Source organism: Chiloscyllium plagiosum, unplaced genomic scaffold, assembly GCF_037043375.1.
Source record: "Chiloscyllium plagiosum isolate Xiang-an unplaced genomic scaffold, Cpla_swu_hap1 HiC_scaffold_13, whole genome shotgun sequence".
Taxonomy (NCBI): Eukaryota; Metazoa; Chordata; class Chondrichthyes; order Orectolobiformes; family Hemiscylliidae; genus Chiloscyllium; species Chiloscyllium plagiosum.
The window spans coordinates 83,705,917-83,723,450 of record NW_028270151.1 but is presented as its reverse complement, the minus strand read 5'-3'; the positions used below and the strand labels follow the sequence as shown (position 1 = coordinate 83,723,450).

At 44.5% G+C, this 17,534-nt stretch overlaps 1 protein-coding gene across 1 annotated transcript in view; it reads left to right on the top strand.

Moving 5' to 3' along the window:
* Positions 1-7,302: 7,302 nt before the first annotated feature.
* Positions 7,303-17,534, top strand: part of LOC148148359 (transmembrane 4 L6 family member 5-like) — a 55,007-nt gene continuing 44,775 nt past the window's right edge. The window contains exons 1-2 of the mRNA XM_087993265.1: positions 7,303-7,479; positions 16,902-16,979. Of these exons, the coding sequence (XP_087849391.1) occupies positions 7,303-7,479; positions 16,902-16,979 (255 nt within the window). The remainder of the gene's footprint in view (positions 7,480-16,901; positions 16,980-17,534) is intronic.

Here is a 17,534-nt window from a genome sequence, read left to right as displayed (position 1 = left end):
TCGATCGTAACACAGTATTTATAGCAAAAATTTGCAGTGTGATGTAACTGAAATTATACATTGAAGAATTGATTGTCTGTTAAGCCTTTCATCTGTTAGAATACAGTGATAGTTTCACTTCTTTCATGTGTAAATCACAAAACCCTTTTTTTTAAAGTTGCATTCTCGGGTTAGCTGTTAACAACGGTGATAGCTAGACAATATGTTGAAGGTGTTAGCCCCCTGTGTTCTCTGTCTATGACCTGATGTTTAGATTGATTCTAATCTAAAAAGTGAAATAACAGAGTTTTACATAAATTCATGCAGTTTTTGAGCTCAGAGTTCGACATGAATCTATGTGGTTTTTGAGCAAAGTGCAATGTAACTTTGTACCAAACAAATTCACCACACACACTATATATGTGTGCATGTGGGTCTTTGTCTGTGTGTGTGTGTGTCTGTCTGGGATGGGGGTTGTGAGTGTGAGAAAGTGTGTGTGTGTGTGTGTCTGTCTGGGGTGGGGGTTGTGAGTGTGAGAAAGTGTGTGTGTGTGTGTGTCTGTCTGGGGTGGGGGTTGTGAGTGTGAGAAAGTGTGTGTGTGTGTGTGTCTGTCTGGGGTGGGGGTTGTGAGTGTGAGAAAGTGTGTCTGTGTGTGTGTCTGTCTGGGGTGGGGGTTGTGAGTGTGAGAAAGTGTGTGTGTGTGTGTGTCTGTCTGGGGTGGGGGTTGTGAGTGTGAGAAAGTGTGTGTGTGTGTGTGTGTCTGTCTGGGGTGGGGGTTGTGAGTGTGACAAAGTGTGTGTGCGCGCGCGTGCACGCGTGTGTAGTGAGTGCAGAGTGTCTTAAGTCTGTGAGGGGGTGCATGTATGGGAGTCTGTGTGTCTATAAGGGTGTGTGTGGGTGTCTGTGCGCGCGTCTGTGTGTATCTGTGTCCGTGTGCATGTGAGAGTGTGTGTGTGTAGGAATATCTGTGTGTGTGTGTGTGTGTGTGTAGTGCAATGGTGATCACCTGTAATGTGACATGAACCCAAGGTCCCAGTTGAGGCCCTCGGTACCCATAGGAGCCTCGGACCTTCGGGTGACCATCCTCCAAGGTGGACTTCGGGACAGGTAGCAGAGGAAGGTGGCCGAGCAGAGGCTGATAGCTACGTTCGGTACCCATAGGGAGGGCCTCAACCGGGACCTTGGGTTCATGTCACATTACAGGTGATCACCATTGCACTACACACACACACACACTCTCACATGCACACGGACACAGATACACACAGACACCCACACACACCCTTATAGACACACAGACTCCCAAACATGCACCCCCTCACAGACTTAAGACACTCTGCACTCACAACACACACACACACACACACACTTTCTCACACTCACAACCCCCACCCCAGACAGACACACACACAGACAGACAAAGACCCACATGCACACATATATAGTGTGTGTGGTGAATTTTTTTGGTACAAAGTTACATTGCACTTTGCTCAAAAACCACATACATTCATGTCGAAGTCTGAGCTCAAAAACTGCATGAATTTATGTAAAACTCTGTTATTTCACTTTTTAGATTGGAATCGATCTAAACATCAGGTCATAGACAGAGAACACAGGGGGCTAACACCTTCAACATATTGTCTAGCTTTCACCAACAGATGAAAGGCTTAACAGACAATCAATTCTTCAATGTATAATTTCAGTTACATCACACTGCAAATTTTTGCTATAAATTGTGTTACGATCGAGCCCTCCACAATCACCTGATGAAGGAGCGTCGCTCCGAAAGCTAGTGTGCTTCCAATTAAACCTGTTGGACTATAACCTGGTGTTGTGTGATTTTTAACAATAAACATCTTTAACTTCTTGCGTCACTCATTGTGTATTGGCCTTTTCTATGACCAAGCCCTGCTGTGTGCACTCTAATCTTACCTCTAACTGTAGTAAAGCATCTCTTACCTAACAAGTTAATTGGCATCTCTTTAGACACTAATATCCGCAGAACTATCTCCCTACCTTCCATTTCTAATCTTACTGGAGCTGTAAGTTGAGTTAACTGTGATTTCCCTGAGAACTCCACAGTTTTAACAAATTTACTTGACATGGGAAGGTGAGAGGCATACTGCGGCTGTACACAAGTGTATGTAGCTCCAGTATCTATCATCACTGGTGTCTGCGGCCTTTCTATATTAACTTGTATTACTGGTTCTTGATCAGCCTCCCATGCTACTACAGGGTAGAGTCCCTTCCCACCCAGGTTCTCAGGGCATCCTGCTGGGCCTGTAGGAGTCTGGGAAGTGACCACTGGGGATTCCTGCCGTCCAGGCCTTCTGTGGGGCAGAGAGAGCCCGGTCCAATAAGGGCAATTCCTCCTAAAGTGGCCTGGTTGATGGCATCCCCAGCATATCATTTCTGGTCCCCCTTGAGCTTGATTATTTATCATGTACCTTAGTCCCCCATTCCTATGTCCCTGTCTTTGGGGACCCCAGTTCTGTTGAGGCTGTTGTTTAAATCTGCCCTGCCCCAGATACATCACCCGTGGGAAAGCTTCTCTAAAAGCCTCCATTGCTGGCCTGGGACTTTCTGGCCCCTGTCTGGCTACCTGATAGGACCCTCCTTGTGCCGGCACTTGGTTCACGTCAGTGCTGATTACTGGCAACACCTGTTTAGCCTTCTCTTTTTCTTTCTTTTTAAGCTCTTCGAGCTGCATTTGCGCTAGCTTCCTTTGCACCTCCTCCTGCTGTTCAGGCAGTTTCTCTTTGTCTTTTTGAAACATTTCAACTGCATGAGCTACATGATCTCTAAATTCATCGATGATGTCAGACCCACCACCCCCTCCAGCTTTGACCTGACTTGGGATGGCTTTGCCTCAATGATGGAATTTCAGAACATTGTCGTCAGCAACTGATGAGTCTCTATGTCTTGCTCTGTTTCCAGCCTCCACCTTTTAACTGTTTCTCCAAGTAGGCAGCCGGGTTTTCACTTTCTCCCTCTCAGAGCCTGGAAGTCCATTTTGGGTGGATAACAGTCTCTTAAAGCCTGCCATACATTCTGTCTCACTCGATCAAATCCAACCCCATCAATCCTTGGATTGTCTGCTGCATTTTTCAAACGGGCTCGGACAATTACAGTAGCGCCTCGACATACGAACTACCCCGTTCACGAACAAATCGGTTTACGAGCAGGATTGTATATAAAATTTTGCTTCAACGTACGTACGAAATTCAAGGTACGAACGCAAAAAACCCGTGTGCGACGACATGGTTTCATTGTTCTGCTTTGCTACGCGCTTGTTGAACACACAAGCTCTCGGGCCCCGCGTGATCTCATTCAGTTCGTCTTTGGCGCGTGCGCTGTGAACGCTATCCGAACAATGGGAAAAATTGATTCAATTCGCAAACTTTTCGGTTCACGAACCGGGTCCCGGAACGGATTAAGTTCGTGAGTTGAGGTGCTACTGTATTTTCTTTAACTTCGGGAGCCCTACCAACCTCACCAGCAGTACCTTCAAGTCTCCTACAGCCAGCAATCGCCCTGTGATTTTATCTTCAAAAGCCCTGATCCACGTTCCCGCTCCCTCATTCTTCAGCCCTTCCAGATCCTGAGTTCCCCCAGAGGAATGTATTGTGGGTTTCTCCCCTCTTGTATAAGGAGCAGTAGCATCCTTCCCTGATGACCCTTTTCCCCTTTACCGACACTACTTCTCAACAATTCCCCCTCGGGCTCTGAGTCCGATGCTATTTCTAATTCCTCCCATTCTTTTAGGTACTGGGGCCTTTTTCTTTCCTTGTCTCTCATCATCCCTTTCTGCTTCCTCTGTGTCACCTTCGCTGCTTTTCTCTTAAGTCCTCCTTTCGTATTGCCATGAGTATTCATCAATTGCTTTTTGCTCCCTTAGCCCATGCAACGCACTAATCTCATGTTTCAGCTCTTCTTGCTCTCATTGTATGGCTTCGGTTTGCTCCTGCCTGTCCCTTTTCTCTCTTTCTCTTCTTTCCCTCAGTTCATTTTGCCCTCCACACTTCTATCCCATTCTAACTGTCCCTCTATTTCTACTGTTCCCTTTATTACTGGACACTGCTTCACTGCCTCTTCATTTGAGTAGGGAGGAGGTCTATTCAACTCCTCCACATCTGGGTATGGGGGGGGGGGGGGCTGATTCCTGCTTTTCTGTTTTCCCGTAACTGCTCAGCTTGTTCTTTTGCAGCTTTCCTAGTCACCACCGGTGCCTGACAAGCTACCTCAGTTCATCACCCTCTTTCCTGAAAAGTTTCAGTATTTCCATCTCCTGATCCCTCTTTGGTTTCTATTTTTAGATTCATCTTTTGGCTTATAGTTCTTAATTAATCCTTCCATCTTATTGCACATAGGTATATCAAAGGCACCTTCTTTTGGCCATTTAGTTAATAAATCCTTAGCTTTTTTTCCCCATTTCTCAGAAATTTTTACAATATCATTTCTTGCCACTGGAAATTTCTTACTCAGTATCTCAATGCTGTCCTTTTATCCATCCTAACATATATTTCAGTCCAGCTAATGTATTATCTCTGCTCTCACAAATCACTTCCTCATACCATTCAAGTCCAGTCGGGCTTTGTCAACAGTGTAAGCAATCCCTAACGTTATAACTTGCAATTGTGCCTTACCAAACTATCAATTCCCAAATGTCCTCAATTGCAGCTAGTTAATACAAATAACCTATTCTCATTCATTCAGCCGAAACCAATCTAGCACTGCATTTTCAAAATGCACCAATCACTAATGGTTTCTTGAAAAATCTCTCTCTTGAATGAAAACTATCTTAAATTCTTACAGTGCAAAATAAAATCAAAATACCACTGGATCTTGAGCCCCAGGGAAACAAAACACAAATATTTAACCACCGACAAACAATTATGCATACAAACCAGATCACAATGATTAAACTATAAAATCTCTCTCTCTCACAGACACACACATACAGAAACGTTCTGCAAACTACAGCTGCTCTCTCTCTCTCTCTCTCTCTCACACACACACACATTCAGAGCCTTGCTGCAAACAGCCAAGAACTCAGCCGTAAATTAATCTCTCTCTCTCTCTCTCTCTCTCTCTCAGCCAGAGCCTTACTTAAACGGACCCTTTGTTCATTTCCAAAAGTCTAATTATCCTACAGGCCTTATCTAAAACATTTAACAATCTGGTAACTCTTTAACACTATGACTATTCTCTGCTATTTTACTTTTAACCATCTACTACCAATGTGCCTGCTTTCTAAACCGATCTATCAGCGCTTTTAGTAAAACAATTTCCCCTTATTTATTTTGCCCTATCTATTCAGGCCCTCATTTCCTGTAAGGCAATATCTATAGGGTGTTATAGTCACCATGTGGAATTTTATTATCACCATGTGGACTTTTACTCAGACATTGCTATGGTCTATTCTAACTCACCCCTTACTCCACTGCGCAGTTTTCTTGACCAATTCTCCATGTCTCCTTCAGCCGCAATTTACCCCTCGCCTTTGTCTTGGCTCGGAGAGACCCTCTGGTAGGTTCCCACATCTCCGAGTCCCCAAGGACCACTCCAAGGCAACAGAATATAGTCCGAATTCACAGCAAAAATGCTAACTTTTTTTTGTTGGGTACCCTGAATCTGTCAGTCTCGGGAGTGCCCCCGGTGGACCGAGAAGTGTCCTGTTACTGCTGTCTTCTGTCTCTGCATGACCCTGCTCACAGCGCCAAATTTGTGGTGGAGAAAATGTAGAGAACCACCAGGAGACGCAGAGAGTTCCTCAAGAAGTAGGTCTTTTATTTGCAAACAAAAAACCGTGACACTGAGAAAGCAGATTCTCGGATGCCCACGAACCTCAGGGTCCATGGATTTTTATATTTTTTTTATCATGCTTCTGTTAGCTTATCAGCACGTCCGACTATATTAATCAAAGTACCTCACTCTAGCTACACAATAAACCAGTGATGTTAGTTCCCATTATCTCTTTAGTTGTACATTCTACTTAATGTTATTCTAATGTCATGGTTAGATATTTAGTGCTAACTCTTGCAACAATGGTCTTTCATTCCAGACCCTACTTAATATTTTCCTAATGTCATGATTAGATATTTATTATCACCTCTGCTACAGTGATCTTCCATTCCAGACTAACCTGTCATGATTAGATATTTAGCTATTCCATCTATTACAATAGTCTCCTGTCTCAAACTGACTCTACTAACTATTAATTAGATATTTAATGTCATGTCCCAAATATTTATGGTCCCATCTTGTCATAATGACACTTAACAGGGAAACTTGCTCTACTAACTGCTAAGTCATCTCGCCACAGTGACCTTTCAACCTCAACCTTACTCTGCTAATTGGTGTAAGAGCATTCCACTATTCTTATCCCATCTTGCCTTCCACAGACCACACATTGCCAATGGTCTTCATGCTTTAACCCTTCCCATGCTTTCATGCTCTTTTTTCCCCCATAATCTCTGCTGTGTAAAGGAGACCTGTTATTCTTCAACTTTGTCCTCCTCGTTCTAAACTTTCCCAACAAAATCATGATGAGCAAGCAATATTGGATTGGGGTGGACAAAGAAGTCACGTGACAATTAGTTACAGTACAACATGTTTATTTGAAATTCCCAACAAAGGCAGCAATCCTCTCAGATTCCATCCTGTCAAGTTTCCTCAGAGTCTCTCATGTTTCAGTAACTTTGCCTCTTATTCTTTCCAAGCGCCAGGGGAGTGAACGCTGGTCAAAGGGATAAGAAATCAGGAAGCTGGAGTGGTTTGGGAAGGAAATGTTCAGTGCTAGGTACCTAGACAACTGAAAAGCGGGAATGCTCCATTCTGGATGAGTTACGGAGATCTTGAAGGTAAGAGAATCCATCTTTGAACAGCAGCGTCAAGCATTGGGAATAGAATATGTACAGACCCACAATCTTGGCCAAAACAGTCATTTCCAACAATCATTTTCCGGTCAAAAGCAGAAATTGCTGTAAAAGCTCAACAGCATCAATGGAGAGAGGACTCAGCATTGACGGTTCGGGTCCGGTGACATGGGGCGGGGAAACTTGCAACTCACCCCTGGGTATTGGTGGTGGACGGTGGAGGGGAATGCGGTCCAACTTTAGCGGTACTGCTGTCCTTGTGATGTGTTTGCAATCGCAATTGGGAGCGCAGGGTGGCTGACACGCCCGGCTTGGGTGGGTCACGCCTGTGAGCACAACGTGCAACCCTCCGGATCTGCAGGACTGAAGGTCACGCCCACCGCCAGGGAATTTAGGATAAATTGCAGAGTGCCCCGGGTGTGTTAACAGCGCGAGTTTGGAGGGGATGTGTCCTGGACTGTGTGCTCGCTGTGTTAGTGCACTGCTGTTCTCCCTGGCTCTCATCTCCGTCATTGCCAGCGTCTTGCTCCTCTTCCCGAATGGAGAGTGGGAGCACCTCAAAGAGGCACACATCACCTGGCCAGCCCGGTTGCTGCCTGGATTGTGGGGCAGCGGGTTCACGGTAAGACTCCCAAGTGTACCCCGGGGTGGTCAGGGATTTTGGAAGGAAACTTTTGAGATTTGCCCAAAGCCTTGGAGCTGAACCAACTGTGTCCAAGGTAGAAAGCAAATTCCTGCGGGATGCTGGAATCTGAAACCAATAGAGAAAATGCTGGAAAATCTCAGCAGGTCTGGCAAGCATCTGGAAGGAGAGGAAAGAGCTGGTGTTTCGACAAAGGGTCAGTTAGACTCGAAACGTCAGCTCTTTTCTCTCCCAGCTGTGTCCAAGTTGAGGTGACATTGACAGTTCAGAGCTTCCCTCATTAGGAACTCAACTGGATGTCAGTGTCTTCCTGCCAGGGGGGGGGGGAGGTTCAGTCGGCAGCCTGACTGAGCTGGGACCCCCCGGCTGGCCATCAGTTGCTTCTCTTTGACAGTGAAGGTGAGCAGACAGAATGACCACTCACTATTTGCACACAGGCCAGTCCTAACAAAGTGAAGGAACACACCACGCTTTACCCGAACTGTAATGTTTTCCAACTCACCTCCAGCGCTCATCTGCCCTCTTTTATCATCCCGCTTTTGAAAGCCTCTCTGTCTGTTTGATACCGTCTCAGAATCGTTACTACCCAAGAGGAGTCCATTCGGTCCATCGTACCTGCACCTGCTCTGTTCCCTAGTGCCAATCTCCTGCCTTCTCCCCATATCCCTAACAACATTCCTGTTCAAATAGCCACCCAGTGCCCCTCTTGAATGCTTCAGTTGAACCTACCTCCACCACATTGCTAGCTGTTCTCAGCTAGAAAAGATAGTGTTTTTCTTCTCCCCCAACAAATGTTTAGTAAGATGGGCAAGGTGTCAATTTTGATCACAGAGACGGACTACCCAGTTGCTAATCTACACTTTCTTTTGGAAATAAACCACATGAAATGGTAACTGATGAAAGTGGTTGTGTGAAGCTGACAGGGTCTCAGGTGGAGGTCTTTCTGAGGACAGTGCTCCACCAGTCTCCCAAGACATCACCAGAACATTCAAGCTGCCCAGACTGCAGGATCTTAACAATCTGATGAAAGGCTGCCTCCAAACAAAAGTTTTCTTTTTCAAAAGAACAAAATGCCTGTGTTCTTGCTCCTTGCATTGAAACAATACAATGACTTTGTTGGTCAAAAAACATTGTCAGGAGAGGAATGTCAAAAGGGTTCGCAAACATACCAAGTCCTCACAGAGAGATGTGGGTAAGGTGACGGAGGAGCTATCTCACACGAGGCACGGTCCTGCAGGAACCTTCTTTATTCATTCATAAGATATGGGCATCATTGTTTGTCCTATTTATTATCCATCTTCAATTGTCCTTCTCATCTAACCCCTCACCTGCTTTGTATCATGAAAACATTTATCATTTAATCTCTTCTGCTCACTGCTCTATCATTGGATCCTGCTTTTTGTACCCCCTTCCCTTTCAGAATCGTTGACTCTGTATCCCTCTCACTGTCAGACCCGCTGAGTGTTCCCAGCATTTCTGCTTTTGGTTCAAATTTCTAGCTTTTGCACCTTCAACCCAATTCAACAGGCACTGGCATTTCTCTCCCTACTCCCCCTATCTGTTCCAGATCTCATTACGACTTTCTCCCAAAATATTGTTCTGTAACGTAGTAATTGAGCACCACCCAAGCTTCCTCCAGTTAACACTGATGTCCGCCCATACTCTGTCACCAATGATTCACTTTCGCCTGCCTCCTGCCTGCCCTGTGATCCTCTTCTCATCCTCCCTGCAGTTACATTGGGCTTTTCATCCTGACCTCTTGTGGGACATTATTGTACAATACGTCTTGTGAATGTAGCTTCCTCATTTTCATCGAGACCCACTCTTCCATAACAGAAAAGGAGCCAGTCAAGAGTGAGCTTATTTTCTGGGTGCCCCTTTTGGCCAATGTGTTATCAGTTATTGTTTGGGCATGTTACTGGTGTGGGTGCTGGTTGGTCGAGGGAGCAAATGGGACAATTGTAGCTGGGTGTTTCTGAACAGGAGTGGACTGCCCCTGCCCAAGTTCCATTTGATTCATATCAGGGGGATGAACAGTGGGCAGTGAATGGCAGTGAGGAAAGTTGATCCCTGGAAAAGACAAGTCAATATGGACTGTATATAGAACGTACAGCGCAGTACAGCACTTCGGCCATCGATGTTGCACCAACCTGTGGAACCAATCTGAAGCCCATCTAACCTACACTATTCCATTTCCATCCATATGTTTATCCAATGACCATTTAAATGCCCTTAAAGTTGGCGTGTCTACTACTGTTGCAGGCAGGGCATTCCAAGTCCTTTTACTCTCTGAGTAAAGAACCAACCTCTGACATCTGTCTTATATCTATCATCCCTCAATTTATAACCATGTCCCCTCGTGCTAGCCATCACCATCTGAGGAAAAAGGCTATCACTGTCCACCCTATCTAACCCTCTGATTATCTTATATGTCTCAATTAAGTCACTTCTCTATAACAAAAATAGCCTCAAATCCCTCAGTCTTTCCTCCATACCAGGCAACATGCTAGTAAATCTCCTCTGAACCCTTTCCAAAGCTTCCACATCCTTCCCATAATGCAATGTGTGTTTAACAATAAATAAACTAAGGTAAAATCGATTATATCTCCAAAAAATATTGCATAAGTAATTTTAAAAATATAATAAATTACATCGAGCTTTTCATCAATTTTCGAGTGATGGGGATAAAGGGTACACTACAAAAGAAATGAATGAACGTAATTGAATGTTAAATATATCTCATTTATATGCCTGTATGATTTGTAACATGTAGTTCATATTACTGTGTAATTTATAAGTTGCATGTGCATTTAATATGTTAAGTCTTTTTATTTGTAATATGTTTTGTATTGTTCTCAGTGCATGAACTAATGTCAGAAGAGACAATGGAGCTTAGATGACTAGATACAGGATGGAGAAAGAGGGAGAGTGGGTTTCAGGGCTGGAGGTTTGGCAAGAGTGAGAGAGAGAGATAGGTTTTGGGGAAGGACAAAGAAATAGATCTTGGGGAAAGTAGGGTGGATTCTCAGGACAAGTGTGATGGAAAGCAAAGAAAGCATCTTGGGGAAGTGGGGGGGGGGGGGGGGATGTTGTAAGGGGTAGGGGAGAGAAGAGAGAGACTGAGCAACAGAGTTTTGTATAATCTGAGGTAGGGACAGAAACCAGATTCAGTGGCCACCAACAGAGATGATGAGCTACTGCTTCTGATATGACAGAAAAACCTCATGACAATGTGAAGAGTTTGACCTTAAGATCATAAGGAACGGGAGTAGGCCACTCAGCCCCTCAAGGCCTGCTCTGCCATTCAATAGTATGACTCATTCAAAATTCCTCATATCCATTTCCTGCATTTTCCCCTGTACTCTCAATTCCCCGACTGACCAAGAATCTATCAATCTCAGCCTTAAATATTCATGAGGACTCTGGCCCAAACACTCTCAATCCTCTCAGAGAAGAAATTCCTCCTTGTCTCAGTCTTAAAATGGCGCCCCTCTATTCTGGCTAGAGACAAAAAAAAAGCTGTAGATGCTGGAATCCAAGGTTGACAAGCAGGAGGCTGGAAGAACACAGCAAGCCAGGCAGCACCAGGAGGTGGAGAGGCCGACGTTTCGGGTGGAACCCTTCCTCAGGAGAAACGTCGGCCTCTCCACTTCCTGATGCTGCCTGGCTTGCTGTGTTCTTCCAGCCTCCTGCTTGGCTTTTTAATTCTGAACCTGGACTCTCCCATGAGGGGAAACATTCTCTCTGCATTGACCCTGTCAAGCCCCTCAATGTTTTAATGAGATCATCTCTCATTCTCTAAAAATTCCAGTAAGTTAAGTCCCAACCTAACTAGCCTTTGCTCATAAGGCAATCCCTCGTACCTGGGATCACCCGAGTGAACCTTCTCTGAGCTGCCTCCAATGAAATGATATCTTTTCTTAAATAAGGGACCAAACTGCTCACAGTGCTCTAGATGTGGTCTCACCATCACCTTGCCCAGTTGCAGTCAGACTTCCCTACTCTTATACTCCATCCCCCTTGAAATAAGGGCCAACATTCTATTAGCCTTCCTGATTACCTGCTGCTCCTGTGTGTAACATTCTGTGTTCCATGCCCATGTTCCTCCAAGTCCCTTTGTGTTGCAACTTTCTGCTGTTTTTCTTCACTTAAAATTCTGTTCTCTTGTCCTCTCTTCCAAAATGAGTAACTATGCATTTTCCCACTTTGCTTGCCAAGCTTACTTTACCTATCTGTCACTCTATAAATGATTGCATCCCTCTCGGAACTTGCTTTTCCATCCATTTGTGTGTCATCTGCAAACTTGGCTTCAGGACTCCCTTCATCTAAGTCATTAATACATTTTGTAAAGAGTTTTGATCCCAGCCATTGATCCCTGTGGAACCCCACAGGTCATCAATCTGAAAAAGGTTAAAACCTTATCCCCACTCGCTGTTTCCTGCTCATTGGCCAATTCTCTATCCATGCCAAGAAACTATCTCCAACACTAGGCTCTCATCGTAAGACTTGACCTTTTGTGAGGTATCTTGTCAAATGCCTCTGGAAGTCTAAGTAAACACATCTACTGGTTGCCTGTATCCACTTGAAATTAAGACATCCTCAAAAAACTCTGATAAGTTAGTCAGACACAATTTCCCTTTCACAAAGTCATCCTGACAATGCTTGATTAGATCATGCTTCACATCTCAACCCTTCCAATAATCACAAAACCCAAACAGACCAGTCAAGCACAGTTCTCCTTTTACAAAGCTATGTCGATTCTGGCCTATCATGTGATTTTCCCCAAGTTTCCTGTTAGCAAGTGTTCTATGTCAGATTGTAACCTATTTCCTTTGGACTGATGTCAAGTTGACTGGTTCATTTTCCCTGTTCTCCTTTAGTGGGGCGACATCTTTATTTATTACGCAGGACTCAAAACGTTAGCTCTGTTTCTCTCTCCACAATTGCTGCCAGACCTACAGAGTTTCTCCAGCAATTTGTGTTGTCGTGTGTTTCATCATCTGGAGTTCCTTGTTTCCTTAACATCTGTGTATTTGCAAACAGCATTACAAACCATCGTGTTTGTTTCAAGTGCCTGTGACCTCCTAGACTACTCGGTCTCTCATGGTCTGGGGTTAGATAAAATCTCAGGACTCTTGGACATTTACCTTGTAACTAATTCACAGCAGGGGCTCCCACAGGGGTCAGGACAGGAATTGTTGCAGAATAATTTGAGCAGCAAGGGGGAAGCCGGGAAATCTGAATTCCCCAAATGCTGGTAACAATGTGCAGGATAGTACTTGGACAGACCATCCCTAGAGTAGAGATGAAATGAAGCAACTAGCCTGGGCCCCATATTGATACCATTGGTACCCAGGATTGGGAGAGTACACAGTGTGATTTGCCCCAAGGAAGGGTAGCTGCACAATCCGAAATTTGCCCCGAGAGAGGGGGAGCCTGCACTCTCTGAGTTGCTCCAGGAGACGAGGATCCCCTCTCATATTTTTCGTATGTATACCACAACAAGCAATCACAGAATTATTACAGCACTGAGTGAGACCTTTCAGCCCATCACATCTGTGCTGGCTCTCCAGTAAAGCAATTTGCCTTGTGCTATCCTCCCAACCTTCTCCTGCAGAGTCTTCCTTTTCAAACAACAGTTTAATTCCGTTCTAAATATCTCGATTGAAAGTTGTTCCGGACCCTAAACACTCACGGTGTGAAAAACAAACTCCTCTTCACGTTTTCCGTTGCTTCCTTAGTCAATCGCCTTCAACCTGTACCCTCTGACTCTCAAACCTTCCAGCAATCTCCCTATTCACTCAGTCCAGACTCCTCGCAACCATGAACACTTTGATTAAATCGCTTGTCAACTTTCTCCTCTCCAATGTTTAAGTTCAACATTTTTTTCCAATTATTCTTTCGGGGATGTGGATGTCACTGGCTAGTCTAGCATTCATTGTCCATCCCTGATCGCCAGCAACAGGTGGTGGTGAGCTCCTGAACTGAAAAACTTTCCTCCCTTGAACCATTCTGGTGATTTTTGCGTAAGTTCTAAACCCTCATGAATGCCTTAACAAAGTGGTAATTTCCCACGAATTAAAATTTGGCCTCTGTGGCCTTTTGCTCCAAGTTTGTCCAATTATTTAGGAGTTTCTGAAGACTGTGGGAGTAGCTGGGCTCATTACTGTGATTGGATTCTGAAAATTGGCTGGGTGGTGCAAAGACAGCTACAAGATCGGGGGCGTGGTATCCCAATATAATCACCGAATTCACCTCTCTGTAGATTCGAGACTAACCTAGTCATATATAGATTACTAGAGATTTAGTAATCCCTGCAGCTAAACGTGGCTTGAATTTCAAAGTGGGCTCTGAATCCTAATGTCTACCAGTCACGCCTGTTTGTATGAATTCACACGTGGAACATATCAAGGCAACACCAGAAAGTATAGTGGAGGAAACTCCTGACTACAGACGGGATCTATTTTAGCGGGGCTTCGGGGTCAGAGCTGAAAAGCGATGATCCAAATGAGATGTGAAAACTCAGGAGGACAAGTGCCTCGAATCCAATTTGTATTTTCATGAGGACTAGGCACACCCTGTCCAATAGGCAGTCTGTCAGCCACTCACATTGCACTCAACGTTAGTCAAGACATTGATGGTGACTGGCTTCAGCATATGTTGGAGATAGTGCAGTGTTCGGGGCAAGGCGGTGGGGAGAGTCAATCCGAGGGAGGCAGAATAAAGGGGAACTATGTTGTTGCCAGAAAAAGAACATTGCACAACCATTTGAGAACATTACGATGGAAGGACTGGAGAGAAACTATGCATTTCCAGTCAGGTGTTTATAAATTCTGCACCAATAGCTAGAGAAAACTCTTGCAGCAATGGACGAACGATTTCAGGAAAAGGGGCCAGCTTTCTCCAATATTATTCCTGGCAAGTCCAACTCCCATAGTAACTGGGGGAAGAATTTTGGGTTGCACACAAGCACCAACAAAAGGCAGCTCACCGTCACCTTCTCAAGGGCAACGAAGGACGAGCAATAACTGCTGGCCAGCCAGCGATGTCCACATCCAAGGTGGGCTCTGCACAAAGTATCTGAATGATCATTTCCTTGAACTATTACAAAAAGACAAGTCTGTGGATGCAAAGGGTGTCAATGTAGTACTTCAATGTGGGTGAAATGGCGCTCGAAGGTCAGCTGAAAACATTTAAATCAAATAAATCTCCTAGATCGGGGGAGGTTTATTCCAAAGAGTTCAGATGTACTTGTGTGGAGATCTCTGAGGCACCCATTGAAGGACTCAATGGAAGCCAGTGATGTACCTGGTTACTATTCAACCATAGCCCCTTAGTCCTCCTCCAGTTCTGTGTAAAATTATGGATTCCACCATCAGAAGTCTCTGTCCTCTCCTTGTTTCCAAAGGTTGGGCCATGGGATCTCTGTTATGATTGGATTTTGACCATTGTATGGGTGGAGCAAAGGCAGCTACAAGTCTGGGGGAGTTAATGTGGATTGGTCCATGTTTACAGGCTTTCCTCCTGCAGGATGGTTGACCAGGGACTTTCTCATTCTCACTATGTGCTAACATTTGTATTGGAAATGCGTAGTTTCTCTCCAGTCTTACCCACTGGTAATCAAGCTCTTTGGCTGTAAATCAAATACATATTTCCCAGTCAACAAATGCTATAGTCTGCACAGCACGGAAAAGAACCTTCAGTCTAACTCATCTGTGCTGACCAGACATCCCAGTCTGACCTAGTCCCATTCTGAACCCAGATCTACCACTGTTCCACAAGATCTCTTACTGTCAGAGTACAGTCTAATTAAACAGCAGCTAATTCAGCTTTACAAAGGATACATTTACCGTCGATCAATCTCCTCTGACAAAGTGATAACCCAACTGGACTGCAGTTAAAACCCCAGGAAGATGTGAAAAAGTTTCAACATGGGAAACTCAAAGTTGTAAAGAATCAAGGAAAAGAAGTGCGGGAGTAGAGATAAAAACCAAACCCCAGGCCCAAAATCTCTGATAATTACTCGAGGGAGGGGGCGAGGGAAGTATGGACTGAGTGGGGTGTTTCAAGGTGGGACTAGTGTTTTTTAAATCTTCATTATTCACTAAAACTGAATGTAGATTAGTTCCATATGTGGTTAGACCAAGTAGGACAGACAATGAACTCAAAAAGGCAGATGACAATGGAGACTAACGAGGGGTGTTGTTCAATGCCTGGCCTTAACAAGGTACATTCAGAACTGAAATATTACAAATTGCCTTATAAGTAAAACATTAGCTGAGTAATAGACACAGTGTTTGGGCATGTGGTTTGATTATTCAGAATCTCAGGGTGTTGAAACATAAACTAAAATTAGTGAATGTGGCTAAGGCAGTGTCACTGTAATAACACGTTTAACCAGGTTCATTGGACATCACTGATGAAACAGTGTTATGACGCGGAGTAAACCCTCCTGCTTAATTTAAAACCAGCAACACTGAAAAGATTTATTCAGTGCAGTAGTCTGTGAAAATTCGATAGGCCAAGAACTAATTAAAGTAAAAATTAACAACTTCACTTCTTAAAGTATAACAGAGAATGATTAACGAACAACTATTTACAATTCCTTCCTCTAACCTATCTGTTACTTTCCCTTCTATAACACCAGTCCGATAAAACTCCCAATTAAGATTTACAAAGCAACACTTCCCATCTCAAAACCAGGCAGCTTTTGGTTCTTCTATTTGGATCTTTTTTCTTCTTAGGGACGCTGCTTTACGGGTTACTGATCAATAACAGTACTTTTAAGAGAGCTATTTCTCAGGCAGTCTCTTCACATGCTGGGAGCTGGGCTGGTCTCCTCCCAAATGTTCAGTTTCCCCCAGTCTTATACCCCTAAAGCATCAGATGGTGTCATTGGCTTTTAAGATTGTCAGTATACTCAATTCAAACTGGATTGGAGTTTGGTATTTTTCAGGTTATAATTTAAACTGATTGGCCGAGTTCAAATCTGTTTTGTCATTTCCAGGCCATTTAGCTTTCGACCAAATGTTACGTTGCTACGTTATTGAGAACATGTGGTGCTGTCAGTTAGCTCTACCAGCTTTTAACTGTCTTAAAGGTACAGTATACCCACATGTTCGTAACAAGTGTCACGTTGCGTTTACACTCAGACTGAACATGGGTGTAGGAGCCCCAGAAATCCAGCAAAGGCTTATTTTGATTGATGGACTGATATCATGCATTATCCTGAAATTTCTGAAAAGCAAAACTTGTTTATTCCTAATGCACAAGCATATTCCTAACCGTGTGAGAACAGAAGTGTTTCATAATAATAATTCTTCTCGAAAGACGATATCTTTGTGCTGATCAACCAGAGCTGTTGGACTGAGGCTGGAGCTTATTAATCTTGTTCATCCTAGGTGTTTCTGGCTGCACTTTCCATTCATGCTGCTGCCACTGATCGTTACTGCTGTTTCTACACCAACCCCAGGAGTAAGGTAACACCAGTGAGACTGACCAACAACACAGTGTGGCAATCACTGTCACAATCACACTGGGGAGTGTGGGAATCACTGTCACAATAACGCTGGGGAGTGTGGGAATCACTGTCACGATCGCACTTGGGAGTGTGGCAATCACTGTCACAATCACTCTGGGGAGTGTGGGAATCACTGTCACAATCGCGCTGGGGAGTGTGGCAATCACTGTCACAATCACGCCGGGGAGTGTGGCAATCACTGTCACAATCACGCTGGGCATTGTGGGATTGACTGTCACGATCGCACTGAGGAGTGTGGCAATCACTGTCACGATCGTACTGGGGAGTGTGGGAATCACTGTCACGATCGCGCTGGGGAGTGTAGGAATCACTGTCACGAACACACTGGGGAGTGTAGGAATCACTGTCACAATCACACGGGGGAGTGTGGGAATCACTGTCACAATCGCACCGGGGAGTGTGGGAATCACTGTCACGATCGCGCTGGGGAGTGTGGGAATCACTGTCACAATCGTGCTGGGGAGTGTGGGAATCACTGTCACAATCGTGCTGG